The sequence below is a fragment of the Gopherus flavomarginatus genome, chromosome 2 (genome assembly GCF_025201925.1).
Source record: "Gopherus flavomarginatus isolate rGopFla2 chromosome 2, rGopFla2.mat.asm, whole genome shotgun sequence".
NCBI classification, from domain to species: Eukaryota; Metazoa; Chordata; order Testudines; family Testudinidae; genus Gopherus; species Gopherus flavomarginatus.
In genome coordinates, this window is record NC_066618.1 from 90,226,228 (window position 1) to 90,252,802 (window position 26,575).

Below are 26,575 nucleotides of genomic sequence, written 5' to 3' on the forward strand. Positions count from 1 at the left end.
TCTCCCACATCTTCCTTCCCCATCCTGTTATTTAACACTGACCTATTTCTGTTGCCAATTTCAAACACAACTGGGGGGACTCTATGCAGCACTGAGGTCTCTATCTGAACAAAAAAGTACATTTATCTTTTCAATAGTTTTATTCATTGAATTAGAGAATAGTATCAAAAGTCAAACACTCAATAAATGTGTTACCTGTATATTTAAGTATGTGTATTTAATTATGCTGAATGCCCATCATTTGCTGATACAGACTAACACAGCTACCACACTGAAACCTGTCACCATTATGCTAGTATAAGTTTAGTGTCAGGGAGCTTATAACTTTTTAAATGGGTGAGTTTTATTTCAATTGCAATTTAAAGACATAAAATAAATATAAAAGTATAAAAATGTAAAGAATAGTGGGGAAACAATTAGATACCCTCTCCCTACAGTAATGCTGAAAACCAGATCCAAGTGGTGTTCAGTTCATGCTGGTTTTAATATCACTCCTACATCACACGTTACTGAATATTCAAGAGTTAACATTACCCTAATTTTCTTCAACTTTTTTTTACACTACATGTATTTCCTCAGGTTCTCCAGAAAACTACAGAGTAGGAGAAAAATCACAGCAGTGTTAACTGCCAACGTTGGTAGGGGGTAGATATCCACATTCAGTTGGGAGATTTCCCCCCACGTTGTCTACTGAATTATAAATTATATAGAAAAGCTGAGGGTGGAGAGCTGGTGAGTACAGTAGGAGTAAGCATTAATCTTAGTTTGTAAGACTCAATTCAGCAAGATTCTGAACAAAGCATTGAGCACCATTGTCACCTACTGAAGTCACTCAGCACCTTGTGGGATATAGCCCATAGTTACATTTTGTCCAAGAATTAGGTGTTTTTTAAATGTCATATGCCCTCCTCTCCCTAGTAAAATAAGAAAAGGTGCTAGAGAAGGTATAGCTGGGAGAATGATATACAGATCAGCAGTACAGTCATCTTTGGCCTAAGACCAGCATTCCTGATTGCTGAGAACTTTGTGGTGCTGCCAGCATGAGCATATTCATGCCTATCTGAATTACACTCCTTTAACTATGCATTAAAGATTTACATCTTTAAATTGGACATTATCCTCCACACTTAATCTCTGTTGCATGTTGACCCCCAATTCCCCAAGGCACTTTAATTGAAAAAGAAAGATGATTGCCTTTTATTTATGCATGCGTATGGGGATGGCTTTGGAGCCGCGTCCCAGGGACGAGGAAGGGGATCGCCTAGACATAACATTATGCTGAGTGTCATTAAACAACAGACTCTGGGTGGAATATTCCTTCACTTTTAGCAAGACTAAAATCTTGTTGGAAATTGCATTTGTGTAAGAGATGTAGAGGCAGATCCTCAGCTGGTGTAAACTCTCATCGCCCCATTAAAGCCACGGAGTGATGAGGATTTACACCAGCTGAGCATCTGCCCCTTAAGATCAGCCCTGAAGGAAAAGATGCAAACAAGGCTTATAATCTTTAAGTACCATGCAGCCATTATCCAATTAGCAGGACAGTTAAATAAGACCAAAGTACTGTGATTACATCTGACCATAATTTGGACCTGATCCTCAAAACCTCCCACATGCAGAACTCCTTCCGGAGTGAATGGCACTGGATATAGCGTCTTTGAAGGCTCAAGCTTGTGCCTCAGAGCGAAAAACCCATGCAGAGCCTGGTGAATGTCTCAGAAAGAGTCAGAGAGCAACAGGGACATTGGGATCTCAGTCCCGCCCTCAGAGAGTCATTTTCACATATGTTGGTAAATCATCTTCTGCACAGCAACTGATTTTACAAGCACTGAGGACAGGGTCAAGCTCTTAGGGAGGTGATTTGTGGACTGAGCCTTAGAAGAGAAATCATAAACTGTGCTTTTGATTTTCAAACACTATCAGTGAGACTAGGCAAGAGAAGCAAATAAAAGGGGGGATGCTCCCCCCTGCAAAAGGTTAAGTTCAAACTCTTTGAGCTATTCAAGAAAACGGGTGGGGAGGAGGAGAGATGGGGGGAAACAGTGCAGAAAGCATCCACACAGTCCTTTTAAAAGCTTCACTGGTTTTAGGTGTTTATTCTATTTTATAAGTCACTGACTCCAGTCAGGAAGCAAATGAGTGAATAATAATAATGTGTATTTGTATGTATAGACATCCATAATTTATACAAGTATTGGAACTTTTAAAATAAGAATCATCATAATAAAAATAATATATGGCTTGATTGTGAATTCAGTAAGAGTTTTGCCACAGATTTTTTACCAGGTCAGTCCTACTTTTTCATATGATGGTCTCTATATCCCAGGAACTTCTCTGAGAACAACTGAAATGTCCCAGTTTTTAATGTCAGCAATCAAAACATAGGCTTTGGGAGTTTTTATAAGTACAGAATTATAGTTCAAAATGTATCATTACAGCAAAGAGAATTTGCTCTGTGTTTACAAGAAACAAACTAATGGAATGAGGGTTCAGCATGACACACAGTGTTTGGAGGGGAGAGGAAAGTTGAATGAGTGTAGACCCTCTCAAAGCTGTTCTGTTGCTCTAAGCCAGCGGTAGGCAATCTATGGCATGGGTGCCGAAGGCAGCACGCGAGCTGATTTTCAGTGGCACTCACACTGCCTGGATCCTGGCCACCGGTCTGGGAGACTCTGCATTTTAATATAATTTTAAATGAAGCTTCTTAAACATTTTAAAAACCTTATTTACTTTACATACAACAATAGTTTAGTTATATATTATAGACTTAGAGAAAGAGACCTTCTAAAAATGTTCAAATGTATTACTGGCACGCAAAACCTTAAAATAGAGTGAATAAATGAAGACTCGGCACACCACTTCTGAAAGGCTGCCGACCCCTGCTCTAAGCACTTGTCTACATAAACACATAGTTCCCAGCAAGCTGTGGTGTGAATCTACCCCACACTAACCTGTCACGGTGTAACTGTTCATATATACCCTCCTGATGCACATTAACAGTCCGCTAAAGCACTTTTGATCTAGTCCAGTTTCAAAGAGGACTAGATCAAACTGTTAATGCGGATCAGCAGAGTGCACATGAACAGTTAGACTGTGGCAGTCTAGTGAAGGTAGATTCACACCCCAGCTTGCCGCAAACTAATTGTTCATGTAGACAAACCCAAAGTGAAGGTTAACCATGTTTGTTTAGTGTTTCAAAATAAAATAATTCAGAACACTAAGGGTGAAATCCTGGGCCTGCTGAAGTCAGGAGCTTTGGCACTGACTCCCATGGGGGCAGGATTTCACCCAAAGAAGCAAGACAGGACCATAATGCCCTACATTGAGGGAGGATTTCAAAGTGCCTGGGCTTCATTGTTCTCCTGTGATGCAGGGAAATAGTGTTCCTCCATTTTACATATAAAAAGGTTGAAGCATAGAAAGATTCTGGGCTAGATCCTGCTCCATTTACTTCAAAGGGAGTTATCCTATTAACTTCAACTGGGGTAGAACAGGGACCCTATGCCACATATCTCATGTCTATGATAGAGCTGGAAAACAAATTCAGGTCTTCTGACTCATACTCCAATGCCTTAAACACAAGACCACTGTTCAGCCCTTACCTTGTTGAGCCTATAGTAAGATGTGAAATACTGTGCCTGTCTCATTGTGAAGGGCTGGGTATCCAATCTATAGATAAGCTGAACTACAGTACTGAAGTGACAGAATCTCTTCAAATCATATTTCAGTTCAACACACAGAAAGATAAAGGTTTGTGCTGACTCACTCATCACTAATATAGCTGAGACTTGTACAAAGGCATTATTCATTAGGATATCATGCCTGGTTTTTCTCAACAGTTCACATAAACTGCCAGTGGTTTCATGAGCTCCATGGTCCTTGTTTACATGAACAGGAATCACAAATGTAACACTTCACCACTTTAACATCTCAGTCTTCCCATTTAAAAGCACACAACTGGAAACAGGTTACTCCTCAGTCAAACTCGTGCATCGTAGTTTTCTTTATTTACTATCAAAGTCTCAAGTTGATTTCAGCATCCGATTCAGCTCTCAGTTGCCCTGAGTATTGCAATCTCCCACAGAGCTATGACCTTATCCTCCTGGTCATCTTCACCATTTGAAAATGGCCAGAATTTTCATCTGTTTTTTCTCAACAGGAAGGATTTTCCCTTAGGTGAGTAAATGATTAATGTTTGTGAATTATATTAAACTTCAGAGAGGATGAGAGGGAGAATTCAAAGACCTCCCACCAAAATATCATAGTGCCTTACCAACATTTGTTAAAAGACACTTTCATCAGTATTACCTTTAGCACTCCAATTACAGCTGGTGGGTAGCTCAGGCCAACCATATTTGATGTCCGTCTGTACATTCTACCAAAATAAAATAAATAAATGAATAGAGAAACAAAATAGAAAACCAAAGATTCATTTGAGTTCTTTTCAGGTGACATCATTTATTTAAGAAAAACAGATTGCAATTCTTCTTTCATCCTTCCCTGTACATATCCTCCGCATCTTTATTAACGTCCTAAGGATGACCTCAATTTTCCTAATTTTTCCTCATTTTACATCCTTCCTACTTCACGACACATACTAGGGCCACAGTCTTCCTGGACAAGTAGAACCAAATGGGATTTCACTCAGCATCTGCCTCATCTTGATCAAGCAGAGGAGCTACTCTTCAACAACGCAAGACTTTCCTATTCTCTCACAATAACTGCGTCTTCAACCCTCTCAGTCCTTGCTGGTCCAGGGCAGAATGCATTTCAGGATAGAGCTTCAGTAAGCATATCAAGTCTGTTGACTGGACTTATTCAGCTCCTATATGGTACAGTTTTTCCAACAATTTACTTTGTTTTTTAAAACAGCTCCATATAGTCTTGTGTTGTTTGTGTGTGCAGGTGTGTGCAAAGGGTGTAATTAGAAAAGCTGGGTAAATAATTTGATTATTTTTTTTGGCTTGTTGGTAAGTCCAAAAAGTCAAAACAAATATTTGCTTTGGGTTGAACCAAAAGTAAATTAAAAAAAAAATCAGTGAATTAAAACATCAAAAAAATGTAAATTTGGGTCAAATGAAACACTTTGTTCAACAGAAAACTAAATGTGTCAGTTCAGTTTGAGTATATTTCATGTTTTTGAATTTTTAAAAAATAAAATTAAAGGAAATTGTGAAGCAAAAAGTCATCTTTAACCAAAAAAAATCATAATGCTTTCCTTTAAAAACATAGAAACAAAATGTTTTTAATTTTACTGAATATGTTGTTTTTTCTCTAAACAAAGAACTTGGTGAAACCAACACAAAATCACAAAACATTTCAGTGTTGTCAAAGCTACATTTTTCACTGAAAAAAAGTTTCGGGCAAAAGATTTTGCCCAGCTCCAGTAATTAGTATCTATGCCCTGATTCAGCAAAGCACCTGAGCATGTGTTAAACCTGAAGTGTGTGCTCAAGTCCCATTGACTTTAATGGGTTTGTACAAGTGCTCAAAGTTCAACATATGCTTACATGCTTTGCTGAATAAGGCTATAGGTGCGGACTGCACCCTTCTCTACATGTAAACAACATAAGATCTAATGGAAATACATTTATACAGTTATTACCAGAGACAAGTCTACCATACATGATTTCCCAGGCTTTTGGTAAAGGAAATATTTCAATAACCAATAATATTTTAATACAAATTTTTAAAAAAGCAATTGAAAAACATTCACAACACGCTGAAAAAAAATAAGTGGGCTAGTTTTAAGACTTCTGAAATTAAAAGAACTTTGACATTTTGATTCTCCCCCATCAAATATAGATTTTAATCCTGCAACCATCTCTGATCATGTGATTTAGGTAACTATCCATCAATCCTGAACAACAGATGGTAGAAAATGCAGTAATCCACTGACTATTTGTTATGAGCTGTTCATGAACAACACAGGCTCAAGTATGTTAATAAAAAACTACTTACTGAACAATTTCAAATAGTGAATAAATCTGTAAAAAGATCATCCAAAACCAGAAAAAAATACTACATGAATTAAACACATTTTTTCAACAAATACTTTGGCGGTTGGTGTACAGAGGATAGCTTGTCAAAGTGGTGAGAAAAGTTTTCCAAACTGAAGCAATGACAGGTGCACCCCCTAAACTTATAGACATCTGCTAGTGCCCTTAACACATGTACAACGAATTTCTGAATATTCAGAGATACTGATAGAAAAAAAGCTATAAATATGCAGGAAGAAATTATCATGTTTCTGTGTAGCCTGTGGTGTAATGGCTACCAAACATGTCTAATGGACTCTAGGTTAGACCATCAGTGAAATTCTGATAAACACTATTGCTAACCTACTGTGACTGAACAACTCCTACTGAAATGTACTATATAGAAGAAAATATTGTAGATACTACATAAAGAGTTCAGTTAAAAATAACTCTTCACTACACTGAGAGCACAACTCAGCCCTGCCATAAGTGCATTCAACTTCATTGTAGATAACTTGGATGTGCCTGCTTACACATTGTCTAAATTTGGCCCTGAGTATATTTCATAGATGTGACTCCATATTCTGTTTTGAAGAAATAGAATGTCAGGGAAGGGAGGTTCCTCACTAAAGACAGGTGAAACTCTGAAAGTTGGATGCAGGGCAGTCCTAATTCAAACAGCAAGAAGTTTTAAAAGGTTCAGATGTTTGAAATCAGGTTTGATCTAGCTCTAGCAGTGTGATTTGGTACAAGCTGCAGGAATCAGCAGTGGAGAAGACTGAGGGAGGTTTAGTGGACTCCTCTGAGTTCTGAACCTTTAAACTGATTTTGTGACTCACATAATTCAAGCCGGGAATGATGAGATACAGGTTTGGTTTTGTTTGATTTACATTAGCCACCTGTCCATCCTTTATACATTTTACTGGACCACAAAGGCAGAGTTACTCCAGGGACTGAACTGTCTGCCTTTGGTTAACCTCTTATCCCTATTATAGGAATATCTGAAACCATATATTCTTTGTCCTCCCTTTGGCCCCTGAAAGCATACATTAAGAAAAAAAAAGAGGAAAAACCAAAATGGCACCAATTATAATATTAGATCCATATTATGCTAATAGCGAATAAATACATGAAGATTCCATTTATGATCAGTTATTTAGTCCCAGTTTTCCAGTCTTTGCTCAGCAACATGTACCAATAAAAGCAAAATAAAATAGTCTTCATTTAATATTAAAAATACAATCTGTGAAGCCTGACCAGCCACTGGAGCAGAATAATTAAATCTTCCTTTACCTCTCCACAAATATACCAGCTTGCACTGCATGGACGATGCTCCTGAACCGAGGCTTTTCCTCGGACCTTTTAAGCATCATCCCCATCTGCCGCGTGAAGGTAGAGGCCAACCAGTCCCGGACCTCAGAGGGCACGGAGTCTGACTGAATATCACTGAGCTCATCTTCTGTGTCCAATAAACGCCTGAAGGGGAGTGGAAAAATGGGTAAATAGAGGGCTCTTAACACAGGTTTATAACATCTCATACACACTCTAATTGAAGCAATTGTTAAAAATTCACTTTTTTTTTTGGTAACCCTAATGGAACATGTTTTTGACAATCTATAACAGATTGTTTATTTTCTTGGATAGCCACATGCCAGATTGTGAAGCTCACTCCCAGGCAGATAAACAAGAGAATCAGCACACTGAAACAGCTCCATTACTCTCCCATGATTTCTCATCTTCAGCTTTCCAGTATTCACAATCCCAATTTTGTCATCCTTTTTAGCTGGGTGAGATTTATGACATTTCCAAATAACAATCAGATAATCACTTCCTTTTAAGTTTTGGAAATTTTGCCCAAGACGCTTCTGTAGACATACATTTAGTTCTGGTGAAACAAATTGACATGATAGATTTGGCAAATTTAAGTCACTTATTTATGCACGTCAATGGGTAGAAGCAGAAGTGTGAGCAACACCCCACCAGTTTGCCTCAATCCTGACATGGATGGTTGCCTTAAGAGATCTTGGACTCTCATTTGAGACTGACAGCAACTATGCCTATTGTGGAGGCCTTTAGACCATCAGTTTCCCAACTGATATGTAAATTACAACTTAATTTGAGTGGTGCAAAATATCAATACACAGGTGTAGTTAACTCACCTAGTTTCATCAATGTACACCGATTCAAGTACGGCAGCTGCATATTCCAAATTCTTTTTTAGGTCCACAACCGAAGCCTCTCCTCTCTCTAATTGCTTTACCAAAGACCGCAACCTAAGAGAAGAAAACAAGAATCTAGTTAGCACTGAGAGAAATGAGTTTGAGATTGAGTAGCAGTTCAAAATACAATCCGACATAAAACATAATCTCAAATATTGTCAGATTAAGATCCTTTGAAGATCCAGCAAAATTCCTTAGTACTATCTTCATAAGAAAACAAATACACTTTTGATAGTTTGAGGACCCCATCCATGTAAAGATCACAAAACACTTTCCTTCTTGAGAGATCATTATACATTTAGGCATAGTCTACACTGAAAGTTTAGGTTAACAAGGCTATGGCGTTCAGGGATGTGAAAAATTCACACCCCTGAGGATCATAGCTATGCCAGCATAATCCCACAGCATAAACACAGCTAAGTCAACAAAAGAATGCTTCTGTCAAGTTAGCTACTGTAGCTTGGCGAGTTGATGTTCTGACAGAGACGGAAGGACATCTTCTGTTGCTGTAGGCTGCGTCTACACTACAAAGTTATGCTGGCATAGTTATGGCACCATAACTATGCCATTATAGACCCTATGGCGTAGACATGGCCGAACACACAAGGGCCTAATCCTATGAGATACTAACGTCTCCAACCCCCATTGAAATCAATGAGAACTGAGAGTACTCAGCACCTCACAATAGCAAGATACAGCAGTTTCACATTATCCTTAGAAAGCGCAGTAACTCCACTGAGTGGTATTTGTTGACAAATACTGTCTTTTTGTTGCAGACCAGTGTAGTATCAAGTAGCATATATTTTGGAAATGTTACTACATAAACACCAGAAATGTTTAGGATTGCAACACTTAATGGTCTTATTACAACACAAACTTATCCCCAGTTTATGTACTCTATACTTAACATAGCCAATTGAAATTTTTCAAATGAAAAACATTTTATTGAAAAATGGCTTTTTTCAAAAATGTAACTGTTTATTTTTTTAAGTTTTCCATTTTTAGTGCAACACAAAACCAAAAATATTTTAATTTAAATTTTTTGAGTTTTTCTTTTCCCTCTGCCTGCTTTCTCCCCTTCCCTTCTTTTTTGCTAGAATATTGGCAAAAAGATTTTTAAAAGGGTGGTGAAGAGGAGATGGGGGAGAATTATAAAGAGTGAGAAATGGGGAGAAAACACCAAAAGTTGTAAAAAGCCAAAATTTTTCAGTAAAAAAATTTATAATTAAATATTAAATAAGTGACAAATCACTCCTTTTCAAAACTTGTGGGGAAATATTTTCATATTTTTTGTGGAAAAAGTCTTCACCACTTTTAAACAAACTCTAATATTAAAATATTACATTTTAAACAGTCTAGGGCTAAATCACAAGTTACAATCTGCCCTGGGCAAGGTACAAAGCAATTTAGAGAGCCACAGTATCCCTCCCAGTTTTCCCAATGCTCTGAGGAAGCGAATAAACTGCATTAACCCTGTGTATACAGTCAGGGCTCAGGAACAGCCAGTATGAATACATATACCATAGCAGTACCTCTCTCTAGAGCTGCTGCCTTGATCTCCAGAATCTCAACTTTCATTTAAAACATTAAGTCTCTAGCTTTTATGGTTGTAAAGTAAACCTCTAAATGTGAACCAAGCATAACTGATGCAGAGATGTCTGCCTGAGCCTGCAGAAAGCCTGGAATAATAGCACTGAGAGTTGTGAACTGCCCCATTCATCTCAGTTACAGTATAACTCAGCTGCCCAGTGATCATTTCGACGTCATCATTGTTCACTGTTTCATTCCTCAGGTAAGAAAGAAGATGAAGGGTCCTTAATCTGCAAATTCATCGTGAATGTTGGTAACACAAGTGGGTGGCATTTTTGGGTGCACAAACACTTCTTTTTCCCCTAATTAAGAAGTCAAGCCCAAGGATCTGTTGTGGTATCTGGGCTACAAAATTACTGTAGCTGTGAGCTCAACTATGAAAAGTGAGTGAACGTTCATAGCGTAGCCCAATAACCTATAACAATAAATGTTGAGGGAAAAGGTGCAAAAGCGAGATAGAAGGACTGAATGAGTCCAAAACAACAAGGCCTACTGATATAATTTAAGGACTGTGTTAAGATCATACCTGGTAAACAAGAAAAGTGTGGGGCCAGAAATCAGTGTACCAAAACTTGTATGTCAGAAATTAGGCCTAACTGGTAGACAAAATTATGAAGGGATAGGCTACTTCCATCGGTCACTCCTTTTTTGGGGTCATTGAAAGAAGAGACTGTGGGGGAAAGCCAGCTACCGCAACACTGGCTGACTGAAAGAAGAGAAAGGAACAAGCTTCACCATCATGGCTGCCACCTCCACCATCTCCTGAGATTCATGGATCTTGTCTGACACCATTTTTCCCTTCTTCATCTTAATCTTGAGAAATGTGCTGGCCAGAGCGGAACAGAAAGAGGTACTCAGATAACACCACCATCACCTCCACCCTCTCCAGTTTAATCCCAACCTCCATTCTGGATGTGAGACTGCGGCTCCCCTTCTCCCTACACGTGTCCTTTTCCTTCCCTATCCTATTTCTTCTCTTTCCTGTCGAATAAGAGTCTGGCTTAGTCAGCCAAGATTGTGTATTTTGCAACACTGCTGTGAGTCTGTGACCAGAGAAGCAGGTAAAAGCAATGCTCAGAACAGCCCAATACTGGTACAAGTTTGTCAGGTCTCGGAGTGGCTGATAAGACCGTGTACTTGTACCCATGTGTTTTCGCAGCTGTGAGGTTACAAGTGATAATCAAAGCTAGAGACAAGAGCTGCATTTTCTATCCTTGCAGTTCTTTTCTCACCCCTTTGTGTGTGTTTTTCTTAGGAAATGGGATAAGACTTTTTAATAATCATGACAACTCCAGCCCATCAACTAATTTGTTTTCTTTTCCCCAAAAGGACAATTATTATCTTCTTTAATACCATCTAAAAGACTGTCAAAATAGGGGATTTCCTTCTAAAGACTATGTAGAGCTAAAGGGCAAAAGAACAAAAAAAAATTAATATGAAAGCCTTACTTAACACTTCACATTCCAAATGCTTTAGCTGTTTTGTCTTCTTTCTGTATCTTTAACAGAAGAGGTTACATGGTTTTTTAATGATGTCTTTGCCACTGAGGGACTAAGCGGGCTAAGGTCTCGACACGCCAAATGGCAAATCTTGTTTAAAACTGTTTAATGTTGGACAATTTCAGGATCATGTTAACACCTTTGATGGTTTGGGCCCTTTAGTCCATCTAAATTCATACGACAGAGCCAAGCAGAACCCACAGCCCCACTGAGGAAGAACTGAGCTCAAGGAGCCAAGCAGTCCACATGATTATCTTTTGAACAGCTGTGCAATCTACTCTGAGCAGCGACTCACATGAGCAGAGCTTTGAAGAGTGCCACCACCTTTTTCCCCTCCCCCCTGCCACCAATTCAACTCCTTCCTAGTGCAGCACGTCTGTTGATGCACCTGCACAGTTATACTGCTCAGTGTAATGGGGATGGAGACAAGGCCAAGCCTCCTATAAACTCCTCATCAATCCCTGTCCCTTCTTGCTCACTAGAGGGGGTGGGAAGAAATGCTTCGGTTCTGCCGTATTTGCTTCCCTTCTCAATATGTTAAGGAGGGTTTTTACAAATCTCTGCTTCCAGACTATGCAGACCGCCTATCTGGAAGGGAAGTATGCTAGTAATGAAAGACAACTGTGTTTGTCCTTGCAGGTCTGGCCAGGTGGCCAAACACCACTCTGTTTATTGTCTTATAACCGTTATTGCCACCTCAGAAATAAATGGCTGTCTCCATTCCTGGCCCATATGCCTTTAACCCCATCACCTCAGAAATTAGAATATTTGCGGTGTAGTGAAAATATTGCAGTTACATGGGCTAAACTTGCATGGTTAATTTGTATTTTTAAAATCTGCATTTTTTTTGGAGTGGTGTCAATTTAAAATTTGTATTTATTGTATTGTGTGCAATTGCCTATGGCTAAGAGGCTATATTAATAAACTACACTACAGCTTCCCTTACAATACACCCTCTTACTCCCTTGTGTTGGCATGCAGGGTGTAGCCCTTAACTAGTTATTAGAAATACCAACTGTATGTAGGCTGGATGAGTTAACACTGCAACAGTGACATTAAGTTTTGCATTTCTTGACTTTTATTTCATTGGCTGAAGCACACAGCAGCCCTAATCCACAGGACCTTCAAACATTTGTACTCAATACTAGTACAATGAGTAGCTATTAGTTTATGGCACCCACATTCATCATACAAGAAGATTACGCTGCGCATCAATCATCTGGCAAACCAGAAGTAACATTGTTATGTTGGAATGGTGTCACACAATCAATGCTGCTCACATGTAAGAAAATTACATTGTCTTTGCCTCACCATTCATTTTCTACAAATACCTCTGATTTACCTAGCAGCAGCTGCTGCTGCCTGTTACCTTCACTAAATACGAGTCCAGTGACATTATCCGTAAAGTACTAAATGCATCTATACAGTACTGGTTGATACAGCTCTGAACAAATCATAAATGTAGGACCAGACTGAGCTACCCTCACTCCCACTGCCTGGCACCTGACTCCACAACAGTCCCACTGAAGTCAACAGGGTTACCTGTGGAAGAAGGTGCTACTCACCATTAGTAAGGTGATCAAATCTGACCTGTAGGTAATGACAACTCTAACAGCATTTCATCTAAGTATCATGTCACATGACCATGACCACACACAGTTGGCAGGTTGTAGATCAAAGTATGATTGTCTGCAGAACACTTGGTAGTGATCTGCAGAGAGCTGGCTGGTGACATAATACTGGCTCCACCTCCTTATTCCACCTGCTACATTGCATTAAAAATGCAGCTAAAACACATACAATATTTTCCTACCAACACTTTTCTGTAGAAGAACATGCTGTGGTTGGCAACTTCTCTGTTAAGGTGTGGTGCACCTGTGGGAAAAGCATATTACCACCCAAGTGATTATTTTGCATTTCAGACGAAAGAATAATATAATAAAACATACAAACAAAGAGCCCAGTTGTTGTGTATTTGGTTGTCACGGTTTTTGTTCCTATGGCAACTGAGTTAGATTATTAGGGGATAGCCCAGCCAGCTTCAGCCAGTTGGGGAGCTCTATGTCTGTAAATAAATGGTAGTTTTGTTAGCTGTCTGGTGTCTGGCCTCAAGTGATTTCTTCCTAAACAGGCTGTCCCCAAGGATATAATAAGTGGCGACGATAGATGGGATACCGGTGCTGCCCCGGCAACAGAAGGAAGTAGAAGTCAAGACAAAGAACAAACAAACAAAAAAACTACTTGTTTGCACTGACTGTGAAAGTAAAACTAAAAATCATGGCTACTCTGACTGGGCCACTGGAACCTTTTGATGAGAATATAGTGCAACGGCATGTGTATACAGAGCGTTTTGAGCTTTTTGTTATTGCAAATGACATTACAGAAGAGAAGAAGGTGCCGATATTCTTAAGTGTTGTAGGGGCTAAAATCTATTCCCTGCTACACAGCTTACTACACCCTGTTAAGCCTGAAAGTAAATCTTACAGTGACATTGTGGAAATCCTGGGGTCCCATTTTTCCCCAAAACCACTGGTAGTTGCTGAAAGATATAGGTTCCACAAAAGAGATCAAAAAGAAGGTGAAACAGTTGTACAATTTGTAGCAATTTTAAAAAAGCTAGCAGAACACTGAATTTCAGGAGATGTTAAATGATGCCCTGCGTGACAGGTTAGTGTGCGGCCTGTACAATGAAGCTATACGGAAGCGCCTGCTGACAGAGGCTCAGCTTACATCACAGAAGGCTGTTGATATTGCCGTCTCCATGGAACTGGCTACAAGGAAGGCGCAATACATCGGTGCATCCCCTAGAGTGCAAAAAGTGTCACAAGAACCTACTCACAAAACTGTGCAGAGTCAGAAATGTTACCGCTGTAGTAAGCCAGGTCACCAGGCATCAGAATGCTGGTGTAAGGACCTGGTGTGTCGACACTGTGGCAAAAAGGGACACATTGAGTATGCCTGTAAACAAAAGAAAAAGAGGCCTGTGGTCTGGCTGACAAAAAGAGGAACCCTGCATACCCTAGAGCAGACCCAGGATGATCAAAGTGACACCTCATCGCAAGAGGAAGTGCCACTGCATGTTTTGTCTTTGGCAGTGGGCTCACATGAATACTGGGTAACCCCGTTGTTGGATGGCAAACCTATACACATGGAACTGGACGCCGGTGCAGTCATCTTGCTGGTCTCCGAGACTGTGTATAAAGAAAAGCTATAGCATCTTCCGTTTAAAGAAACAAAAATTGTTCTGAAGACGTATACGGGAGAAGCTGTGCCCATGTTGGGCACTATTGATGTTAAAGTGGAGCTCAATGGACAGGCTGCTAAATTGCCACTGTTTGTGGTGAGAGGTAATTACCCAGCCTTAATGGGTAGGTCTTGGCTTGGGAAGATTCAGCTGAATTGGGCAGAAGTGCACCGGATGACTAGAGAAGAAACCAGTCTAACCCCTATACTAAGGAAACATGCTGCTGTTTTTGGAGAGGATCTGGGAAGTACGAAGGGAATCACTGTGACATTGAACATTAAACCTGATAGTCCACCAAAATATCTGAAAGCCCAAACTGTGCCATATGCCATCAGGCCAAAAGTTGAAGCAGACCTGGAGCACCTGGTCACCAATGGAGTCCTAATACCAGTTACCCATAGCCAATGGGCCACTCCTATCATTCCAATAGTGAAGAAAGATGGCTCTCTCCAAATTTGCGATGATTTTAAAGACACTGTCAACCCAGTGTTGTGTGCAGAGCAATACCCGCTTCCCCGCATCGATGACCTCTTCGCAGGCCTGGCTGGGGGACAAAAGTTCAGTAAGATTGATCTGAGTCAAGCATATTTACAGATGCACGTTGATGAAAAGTCCCAAGAGCTGTTGACTATTGTGACTCATAAGGGGCTTTAGCGATACTGTCGCCTACCCTTCGGAATAACGTCTGCTCCCGCCCTGTTCCAGAGGGCTATGGACCAGATCTTGTGTGGCTTGTCAGGAGTTCAGTGCTATCTGGATGATATCCTGGTCACGGGAAGGAATGAAGAGGATTACTTAAAGAATTTAGAGGCTACCCTACAAAGACTGGAAGAGTATGGCCTACGAGTTCGCAAAGACAAATGTGAATTCTTCCAGCCCTCTGTTGAATATTTGGGACACATCATTGATGCTGTGGGTCTTCATAAGGCCCCTGCAAAAATTAAAGCTATTGTGGAGACTCCCCCACCTTGAAATGTAAGCCAGCTGCGCTCGTTTCTAGGACTACTGAACTATTAGGGAAAGTTCATCTCACAGTTAGCCACACTGCTAAAACCACTTCATGAGCTCCTGGGGCAGAACAAGGCCTGGAAGTGGATTGAAGCCTGTGATGTTGCATTTAACAAAGCTAAGGATGCATTACTAAATTATGAAGTTCTAACGCACTTTGATCCATCCTTACCCCTACAATTGGCCTGTGATGCCTCCCCTTACGGAGTGGGAGAAGTCGGGTCACACATTATGCCTTCAGAAGAAGAGAGACCTATTGCTTTTGCTTCACGTACTCTAAGCAAAGCAGAAACTAACTACTCCCAAATCAAACGTGAGGCATTAGGAATTGTTTTTGGAATTTGGAAGTTTCATCAGTACCTGTTTGGGCGGAAGTTTACTCCTCTCACAGACCATCGACCTCTGACGTCAATTTTTGGACCCTACACAGGCATTCCCCTATTAGCTGCTAATCGTATGCAACGTTGGGCATTGTTACTTTCAGCACACACATATGAAATCAAATATCGGAAATCCACTCTGCACGGCAATGCAGATGGCCTCTCAAGGTTGCCTTTGCCACTCAAACATCAAGATAGTGCCCAAAAGGAAATCTTCTACTTTGAACAGGTAGAGTATACACCCATCAGTGCTACTCAGATAAAGGAGGTAACTCAGGTTGACCCAGTATTGTCCCAAGTTATGGACCTGGTAATGCATGGAAAATCTCAACAAACGTCTCCGGTCTCACCTGACCTTGTTACCTACATGTCCAGGAGGACAGAGTTATCGGTCCAATCTGGTTGTTTGTTGTGGGGGAGACGTGTCATTATTCCACCACCACTGAGATCACAGATGTTAGAACAGCTACATTCCGGTCACTGTGGAATAGTGCGCATGAAGGAAATTGCACTAAGCTATTTTTGGTGGCCTAGATTGGACAGTGCTATTGAAGAAAAGGCAAAAGCTTGTATGTCATGTCAGGGTGTGAGGAATGCACCCCAGTGGGCACCCCTACACCCATGGGACTGGCCTGAAAACCCATGGCAACGTATTCACGTTGACTTCGCTGGCCCCCTTGGAGGAAGCATGTTCTTGGTGACAGTAGATGCCCATTCTAAATGGCGAGAAGTCTCTATAATGCAGTCCACTACTGCAGAGAGTACTATCCAAAAACTAGGGGAACTCTTTAGTCGTTTCGGTCTGCCAGAACAACTTGTGAGCGACAACGGACCGCAGTTCGTCTCTCTCAGGAGTTTCAAAATTTTATGAAGGCAAATGGGATACACCACATCACTTCAGCACCATATCATCCATCCACCAATGGATTAGCTGAAGGATTTGTGCAGACAATGAAACGCTTTGAAATCAGCAAGGGGACAACACTCCATTCAAAAGCATCTGGATACCTTCTTACTTTCCTACAGAAACACACCTCATGCTATGACCAAGGCATCGCTGGCCTTTCTAATGATGGGACGATAGCTGCGCACTTGCTTTGATCTGCTGAAACATTCTGAACCCCGACAAATTGTGCAACATCAGCAGCAATATCAAGTCATCAGATGGGCAGCCAGAGCAAAAGACCAAACCTTTAGCTCGGGACAGCCAGTTTTGGCTCGGAATTATACTTCCGGAGCTAAATGGGTCCCTGCCACGATCATCACTCAAACAGGACCTGTTTCCTACACAGTCTGGACTGCAGAGAATCTTACCTGGCGGCGACATGTAGATCAGCTGTTGCCAGGTCATGCCAGCCCTCAGGACACATCTGCAGCTGAGTGGTCTGACTTCACCTCTTCTGGTGAGACATTGAATCACTAATCACCTGTTCCTGACTCTTCTCCTCCATTACTGCCGGCGGCTGAGATACCCCTTTGCCCAGGACGAGCTGATACCACCTCCTCACCCATTCATGCTGCGGACCCTGAGCCCATGGTACTTTTGGGTGCAACACCAGAAGTTCGCCGTAATCCACCTAGAGACAGAAGGCCTCCTCATCGGCTGGATCTTTAGCTAGGGCGAACTCATGGTTATGGGGCAAAATAATCCCCAGGGTTTAGCCGGGAGTGGAGGCAGTCTACCCTCCTTCTCTAGTCTAGTGTGTGTTTTATTTAGGGGATGTTCTTATTGGGAGGGAGGAATATGTTGTGTATTTGGTTGCCATGGTTTTTGTTCCTATGGCAACTGAGTTAGATTATTAGGGGATAGCCCAGCCAGCTTCAGCCGGTTGGGGAGGTCTGTGTCTGTAAATAAATGGTAGTTTTGTTAGCTGTCTGCTATCTGGCCTCAAGTGATTTCTTCCTAAACCGGCTGCCCCCAAGGATATAATACCGGTCCTATGCAGTACTGAGCATTCCCACCTGCCATTGAGTGGAGCTAAAGGAACTCAAAACATTGCAGGAGGTGCTCGGCAACTTGTAGGGTCTGGCCTCCATTATGTCCAATGCAAGGAAAGAATATCTATAATCCAACCACCTCTAAAGGGCTCTGGGGCTAAATGGGAATAGTGCTATTTGTCACGGAGTCACCGGGCGATGCTCTGGAACTGCTCCCCACCAAGCCAGTTAGGACTTTGGGGAGCCTTCTCTCCCTTGGAGCAGACTTGTTCAGGGCAAGAAGCTCACACGTCTTTACCTTCTGGGTCTCTCCTTGACGCATTTAGCATCCTTTGCCCCTCCGTGCGCTTCCCACAGCGAGCCCGCCCCAGCGGGGTCCTGGGGAAGCCACCGGGTCCTGCACCCCCACTTTGCAGTCAGATGTGACTCTTAGCCAGCCAGTAAAACAGAGGTTTATTCAATGACAGGAACAGGGTCTAAAACAGAGCTTGTAGGTACAGAGAACCGGACCCCTTGGCCGGGTCCATTCTGGGGGTCAGTGAGCCAGACCCCCACGTCTGCCCTCAGCCAGCTCCAGACTAACAACCCCTCCCAGCCCCTTCTCTTCACTCAGCCCCTTTCCCGGGCCAGGAGGTCACCTGATCCCTTTGTCTCCAACACTTTCAGCTGGCACCTTTGCAGAGGAGGGGCCCAGGCCATCAGTTGCTAGGAGACAGAGGGTCAGGCATTTAGGTGCACTGGCCCTTTGCTCTGCCAGATATTAAGAACTGCCATGGGGACACTGAGGCACCAACACAGTACTCAGAGAAAACATTAAGAACTTTCCCAGTTCGTCACATCATTCAATAAGACTAATGGCATGTGTAGGGCCTGCAGGATTTGGTGCTCTGGGAAAGTCAGATGGTACGAAAAGCTCACAGAAACCCCAAAGTATCATTCCTATTCTGTTCTATATTTCATTAGTGCGTTATCTTGGAGATTAAAAATTCTGGACAAAACCTAAATTCATCATGGAATTGACACAGCTTAAGAAACAATCCTAGCCTGCCAGTTTAAACAGAGTGTGGGTAGCACCAGACAGTGCAGTTGTTTTCAATATATTGTTAAAAGTCAGCCTTTATGAATAACTGTGTTCCAAGCATTCCCTCCCCCTATTGTAATAAATAAAGAATAGCTGGGTACAAATATTTCTCTCCTTAGCTAGAGGGCCTGCTTTTGTGGTGGTGAATTTTTTTTAAATAGCTTTACAGATTACTGCAGAGCGGATTAACACTGCTGGAGTCTGGATACCAGTCAATTTTAATTAATGTGCAAAGCACAAGCATTGCCTGAATACTCAGGACAAGCTCCTTAGCTGGTGTAAATCTGTTTAGCATTATTGCTGATCCTTGATGTTATTCTAAATGCAACTTCTCTGATTCACCACATTTCCAGACATACAACACCATGTCTCCATCTGACATTCAGATGTTTTGGTATTTGGGATGTTCCTTCTGACAAGCATGTTGAGAACTACAAAGACATGAACCATTAGAGTCGATCAGTGTGTATCCCCTTACTCCTCTCTTGGTATAGACTGTAAAGAGTAAATGAAATTATCAAGTAAAGAAAGCTATTCTGAATTTATATCAGCATAAGCAAGCTCAGAATGTGGCCCTTTACAATTTATATGCAACATCTAATCAGCTCATTCACTAACCATTCATGCAACCACTTGGAAAGTAAAAAGGCTCTTTTTGACCTTATTTTTGCTAATCCTTGTTTTGCTAATACTCAAACTAAATAATTCACATGAAAAAACTTTTGTGGTTTCACCCCTCTTCTCAGCAAAGCCTTAGCAGTTGTGGACAACTCACATATTATTGTCTGTTTTCCTGTTCCTACAATATAGTAATTGTTATGCCTCTCTCTTATTCAGTGCTTCTCAATGTAGATTTCATAGTGCTTTACATAGGAAGTCAGTATTATTATCTCAGTTTTATAGAGGGGGAAACTGAGGCACAGAGAGGCGACATGATTTTCCCAAGGTCACCCAGCAGGCCAGTGGTAGAGCCAGGACTTTCCAAAGTTCCAGTCTAGTGGTTTGTCATCTGTGGCACCCTCCATCTCATAGGGAAATGAAGAAAATATACTTTGTGATCCAACATTCTTGGTATTTTTATTGTTGATTCTTTTTAACAAAATAAATATATTTAAATTATATAGATTTTTTTCATATGTAAATCTCCCAGGCCTTTTACAAAAGCAGATAAGCACCAGCGTCTCATTTTTAAATATGGACTAAATTAAGTGCAGAGTTGTGGCACAGTAAGTCAGTAGCAGAGCTAGGAATAGGTCTTCTAATTCCTAGTCTCATGCTCCATCAATATCCCTGGCTGTCATATATACTCTGCCAAAGGTGTGCATTGCACTTTCCAAGAAGTCATAGTCCCTAACTGAAAGAGCTATAGTACTGTACTATAATGCAAATATGATACTAACAATGTCAACACACCACTAACACAACCAGGCCAGTCAATGGCCTCTTTCCACACACAGTAAACCCAAGAGAGATGCGTTACTTTCCTCCTTCATTGCAAATAAATGTATAGTTGGATAATAAAAAAAACAAATCTATAAAACCTTTCATCCCCATGAAATAGTTCCAGAGTTGCAACGAAACATGAATGAAACAGCAATAGCTCATTGTTAACATCAGGCCCTGAGCTGTTTCTTGACTCAGTCTGGAATGTGCATTATAGTTTCCCAAGCAAAATACTGTTAGTGAAGAAGTGCAATGATTTCAAGGCACCCCCTTTGGTCAGATACTGTCAAACAATCCTAGAAAAACTCTTCTGGTGAGCCAATATTTGTGGTTCAAAACATGGATTCTAAACCTGGGAATTGCAATTCTGCTGGGAGGTGCAAACAAGTCCAAAATGCTTGATGACCTTCCTCCTCTTCCTTATGACTAGATGGCAAATTTTCCGTTGTAACATGAGGTCACAGTATAAAAAAGGATTGTGAACCACTGTCTTAGAGAACTGAATGGTAAAGTGGTCTGACAAAAGAAGGTGAGAGTGAAAACAAAACATCAGACTGCTAAGTTTTCCCTGGAATCAGAGTTTCAAATTCCAGCAGGAGTGGCTCAGCTCTTTTTATTTCTGAATTTTATTAAGCATCAGGACTTCGGGACAAAAACTTTTTAAAAAAGTCAGGACCTGATCTTCATCTGATGTAAACTGACACAGCCTTATTTGAATTAATTAGCACTTTCCCAATTTACACCATCTGAAGGCCTGCCCTTGAGGACATTAGAGATCCTAGAACTCATATTGTAAGAGATGGGGTTTGTCTTCATGTCCTTTGTCAAGTTTCCCCTCTCCCCATGCTAATGAAATGTTCTGTTGTGCTGATTCTGTCCCACATCTGGCCACGTTTCAATGGGGATGTATGAATTTGTAAAATAAATACTACCACTTCAGATAAAAATCCTTTGCAGTATCATAACACTTTGGGGTAAAAGGTGATATAACAATATAAGATATGATACTAATTACATATAATTACTAATAATGTTTTCATAGTTGATCCACTGCAGCAAGATATATTTAATACAATTTTTCTCCAGAATAAACACAATGAAATAAACACTATTTCCATTAACTCCAACATGGAGCAATTGTGTACAGCCTTATTCATCACAGTGATTCGTCAGTAAAAGAGACATATAATTAGACCCACCCATGGTCACAGCTAGGTTCTTCATAAGTTTCCTCCAGGCAAAAAAGAATGTCGTTTCAGCTAAGCACCAGTATGGCACACTTGATTCTGACAAATCCTTGTCACTCATTAACTCTGGAGGCATGAATCACAGGCACCTCCTGCTACATTTCTCTATAGCCAAAATGCTTCTGAAATAAATGTAGTCCAACGTTACTAATTCTGGGTCACTGAGAACGAAAATGATGCTTAAAATTGTTGATTGGCTCTAGTTTTCAAGATATGCTATTGGGTCAGTATATATGACCCTTGACTTGGGAATGGCGGAGGATAAGTGAGTTGTAAAGGGAAGGGAGGTCAATTTCAACCAGAAATGACTAAAATACATCTTTGACTGGATCTATGAATAAGTCTGTGACTGGGTTTGGACAGTACTTGCTTTGTAGGCAAAACAATGAATGGTGCAATTTGAAGCTGGTATTGCATCATACATGATATGAATTGCATCATGTTATTCCTAGAAATCATGGATGATGCAATCATAACGAAGCTTACATCACTCTGCTGAACAAATTGCCCTATATGAGCTCTAGAAATCCTACAGTGTCGTGCTCTCTTATTTGTCAGTGTTTGATTTTGCAAAGGGACACATTTCTGTTTAGCCAAAGTGAGCAGAGATGCCTCGTACTTGTGTGAACAGCGCAGATAACTTCTGCTATGTTTGTGGTGAAGTGACTTTTGCATCACAAAAGCGCAGTATAACCACTCTGGTTAAGAAAGCCTATCACCTTTATTTTGGCTGCAAAATTGGAGATCAGGACAAGAGGTGGGCCCCACACATATGCTGCAACACTTGTGCAACAAATCTTCGCCAGTGGTTGAACAGGAAAAGGAAATCTATGCCTTTTTCAGTGCCAATGATTTGGAGAGAGCCAACAGATCATACCAGCAATTGTTACTTCTGCATGGTGCCTCCAGTTGGGAAAGGTGTGTCAAAGAAGAAAAAGTGGACTGTGCATTATCCAAATATTGTGATGCAGTAGGGACTGTCTGTGTGGGGAGTGGGAGAGCAGGGGAGGACTTTAGGGGATGGACGATGCCAGGGCCTGTAACCTGAGCTAGGTAAGGGAGGGGAAAGGTCAAACACCTTTGCCCGGGAAGGGGAACAAAGGAAGGGAGCGGCAGGAGGGAAGCAGTTGGAGTTTGGGCTTGGGGTTGTGTGGGTGGAATTCAGGGCATCCTAGCTAGGATCCAAGCACCCTGAAAGCCCAGAAGGACTCGGTGGAGGGGTCCTGACTGTGCCTGCAAGCTCTGCTGTAACCTGTGTTCCTGTTGTCCAATAAACCTTCTGTTTTACTGGCTGGCTAAGAGTCACTGTGGGTCCCAGGAAGAGGGGTGCAGGGCCGGACTCCCCCACACTCCGTGACAAATATTCCATCAGCTATATGCCCCGTACCCCACGGAGAAGGACTGCCAGTTCCTGATGCACCAGAATCATTCTCACTTGAGTCAGACGAAGAAGAGGAAGAGGATGAAACTTCTGGTCCTGAACCATCAATGTCACAGGACCCACATTTTCTCCCATCCTCCTCCTCTGAACCACACCTCATAACACAAGGTGAACTGAATGACCTTGTCAGGGATTTGGAACTAGCCAAGAGTAAGGCAGAGCTGTTGGGCTCCAGAGTACAGTAGTGGAATCTCCTTGCAGGCTATCAGAGCAAATGGAGCCCATCAAGGCTTGCAGACTATCGCTGGACAGTGACAAGAGATGCTCCATTTAATGAATACAAAAGACAAGCCAAGAAGCACCGAATAGACACTGAATAGGACTAAACTATGTACAGAATAGTTTTTTGCCTTTTGTTTCATAATAAATTTTCTTTATATAACCCTTTTGCTGATTTTTAAAGTGTTACATAAACAGGACAGGTGAAATATGATCATGTAAAGCAACCATAAACACATGAAAAGACCTAGGTTTACAATTTATGATTAAAACTCTACTATCTACACAATATACATAGACATAAAATGTAAAAACTTAAATATCTTAGAAACAGTAGCCAATCCGTTGTTTTAATAGTCATATTTGAATTCAGTACATCAAAATACATAATAAATATCACATTTTATCTCTGAAGCAGACGACTTCTCAAAAATTGTAGACCAGTGCTATCAGTCTGTGTTTATGTAGCTTTTATTAGTCAAATTACATTCATGTAATGAAAACTCAATAGAATGATTTCAAAGACCACTTGTCTGTGATGAACATCATCTTTTGATACCTAACCCAAATTGCTTTTTTAGTAATTATAAAAATAAGCTTAAAACATAAACAGAATAGTAACCTGAAGAATTACTTACTGGGCCTTAATTTAGGTATGCAAACTTCAGAGGCGATGAGTGGAAAGCTGTTACAAGATACAATCATCTACTGAACTGAGGGCAAAAGTCTTTGTGACCTGCATTTCAAACCCCCTCTCATTCTGTGCAAAGTAATCACTGATGTCAATAGGAAATACATGCACATAATGACAACAGAGTAAGCAATGGAGATATGCAATGTGGAGAGGAAAGAATACTGTGCATAAGAATGGATTTACAAAGGTAGAAATTATGCAGCTATGAGTAGTGGAATAAGGCAGTTCCCATCATATTTGCTTTCATCTTGTTGACAACTCTCACCCGTTTATCATGAGATTCATGATATTTGGTGTTTTTCTTAAAGCAAAACTGGCCACAAAAAGACTGATTGCTCTAAGTATAAAGCAAGTCATCTTCCCTCATGCATTTTGGAAAATGGGCTTCTACCAAGCTAAAGGGACAAAACTATGGGGTGAATAGCATAGCCCCACTGTTCTTGTGCAAATCTGCACAGTTAAGTAATCACACTGGAAGTCTGACAATTGGATATGATGGGGAGTGTAAAATTTATGGGGGTTGTAGGCAGTGGTTCAAATTTAATTGTTATTAGACCAAATTTGCAGGGATTGGGGGGTTCTAAAAATAAACAGCTTAATTGGTGCCAACTGAAGACAGTAACTGGGGACCAAGCACCAGTCCAAAAATGGGGGACACTGGTCTCAAAAGTTGGCCCCCTCAGAGCTTGAACAAGAGCTCAGGGTTGCAGAAATAGCGGATGAGTTTATCTTCAGGTTTGACTTTGTCACATCTAATAAATATATTATTGATGCCAACCACGGTTTTCTGTAGATGTGACCAGTGGAAATTTCCTTTGAAAATGTAACCTGGACAAGACTGATGCCTTGAAGGAGGTTCATGTGCTGTAAACAAGTTGTATTAATTCCTGCAACTGAAATTATTCTGCCAAATTAAATGTGTGTGAGGCTTCCCACCAGATGAGAGATGTGGATTTATTGACACCTGCTTGAGCCAAGAAAGTCAAATGGGGGTTCTCACCGCTAAAGTTTTACTTGACCTGAGTCAGGTTTTTTTCTGTGTCAGAATTCTGAATGTCTCAGTTAAACCTCAGGTTACTAAAAGGAGCACTACAATAGCACAATGTGAGCCAGTGGGTTTGGTAGCAGCTGGCACAGAAAAGGACTCGGGAGGGAGAGAATGAAGCAGAGTTACCAGAATTCCTTCTGGAACAGTTCCAGAGCAGTGCTGTCCATTTAAAGATGGAACAGCAGGGAAGTTTAAAATGCTTTCTGTGGAAAAATCAGGGTTGTTTTCCTGGTCAAGCAACAAGATAGGGAAACTGTGCTGGGACAACGTATGATTGACACTGGGGACACTACTGGTGGCCAGTTGAAAAAAGGGAAGAATCATAGACTCGTAGAATCATAGAATATCAGGGTTGGAAGGGACCTCAGGAGGTCATCTAGTCCAAGCCCCAGAATGAAGCTTTAGGGGTTACTGAAGAACTGCAACAGAAAGGTACAGTATACCTGAATCCTCAGTCAGCCCTTGGGCCTTGCCCATAGTACTGATAAAGAAAAAGGATGGCAGCACTAGATTCCATGTAGAATACTGAAAGCTGAATTAAGTCACCTCGAAAGATTTGTATCCTTTTCCAAGGATAAATGATACACAGGAGGTGCTGTAGCTGCCTCCTCTCATTTGCTGTTTCATACTTCCATGGAAATTATTTGAATGTCCTGTTATTTGTACCTCAGAGGTGGCAACCCTATTTACAAGGAGCAATCACTGAAGAACACAGTGCTGTTACACTGAGGTTCATTCATTAGCAGGAGTGACAGGAATTGTTTTGTCTCCTTCTTGCCTCTTGAAACAACTTTCTTCCTGATGGATCTTCAAAATACTTTTTGTTGAGTACATAATTCATCTGTGTTATTGAGAAACAGGACAGTGGAGCTGTGATAAATGCAATGGCCTTGGCACAACGGAGTTTGGTTGGCTGCAGAACCAACCGAACCTTAAAACAGGTATGCAAATTTCAACCGAACTCACTGTCCCAGAGTTTATGTTTTCCGGGCCACAACAATAAGTCCCTCATTGACACCTGCAGGAAGGGATGGGCTTTGCCTGAAATTATTAATAAGCTTAAGCTGAATGTGAAGTTCATAACAGACCAAGGAAGTCCTAACTGGTTTTGTATTCTGAAAGGTACAGACGGGTCTCAGCAGAAAATAATTTCTAAATCATAACTTGTCCCTCTTGGTCTTAACTCCATTTGTGCCCTCTGCTGCTACTGAGAATTACAATCAAATACTACAGGACCCAACCTCCCTCCTTACTTTGCTCTGATTCCATGGGTGTGAGATCAGGCAAAGTTTTTGTTGTGGGAAAGGAAGACATCACCAAACTAACAGCCTGCAGTAAGAAGTCATTCTGATCTACACTTTCAAATGTGATCACTAACTTTGGTTAGTTCAATTTATGGGACCCTGGCTTTAGAAACTCTAGATATGGTTTCTAAGGGTGCTCAAAGCCCCCTCCTCCAGTTGAAATAGATAAGAACTGTGGAATGCTCAGAATTAAAGTTAGTTTGGGATTTGTCAACAAAATGCCAATTCATCGGGAAGATTTT

The 26,575-nt window shown here is 41.0% G+C and overlaps 1 protein-coding gene across 10 annotated transcripts in view; it reads right to left on the bottom strand.

The window, feature by feature from the left end:
* PDE1C (phosphodiesterase 1C) overlaps nt 1-26,575 on the bottom strand; it is a 556,559-nt gene that overhangs the window by 119,185 nt on the left and 410,799 nt on the right. For all 10 annotated transcript variants that reach the window (XR_007772331.1, XM_050937959.1, XM_050937953.1 and 7 more), the window contains 3 exons: nt 8,138-8,251; nt 7,272-7,454; nt 4,309-4,375 (listed from right to left, as the gene is read on the bottom strand). Coding sequence is in view for 9 of the 10 variants with exons in the window: in XM_050937953.1 (XP_050793910.1) it covers nt 4,309-4,375; nt 7,272-7,454; nt 8,138-8,251 (364 nt within the window). In the remaining variant the exon portion in view is untranslated. The remainder of the gene's footprint in view (nt 1-4,308; nt 4,376-7,271; nt 7,455-8,137; nt 8,252-26,575) is intronic.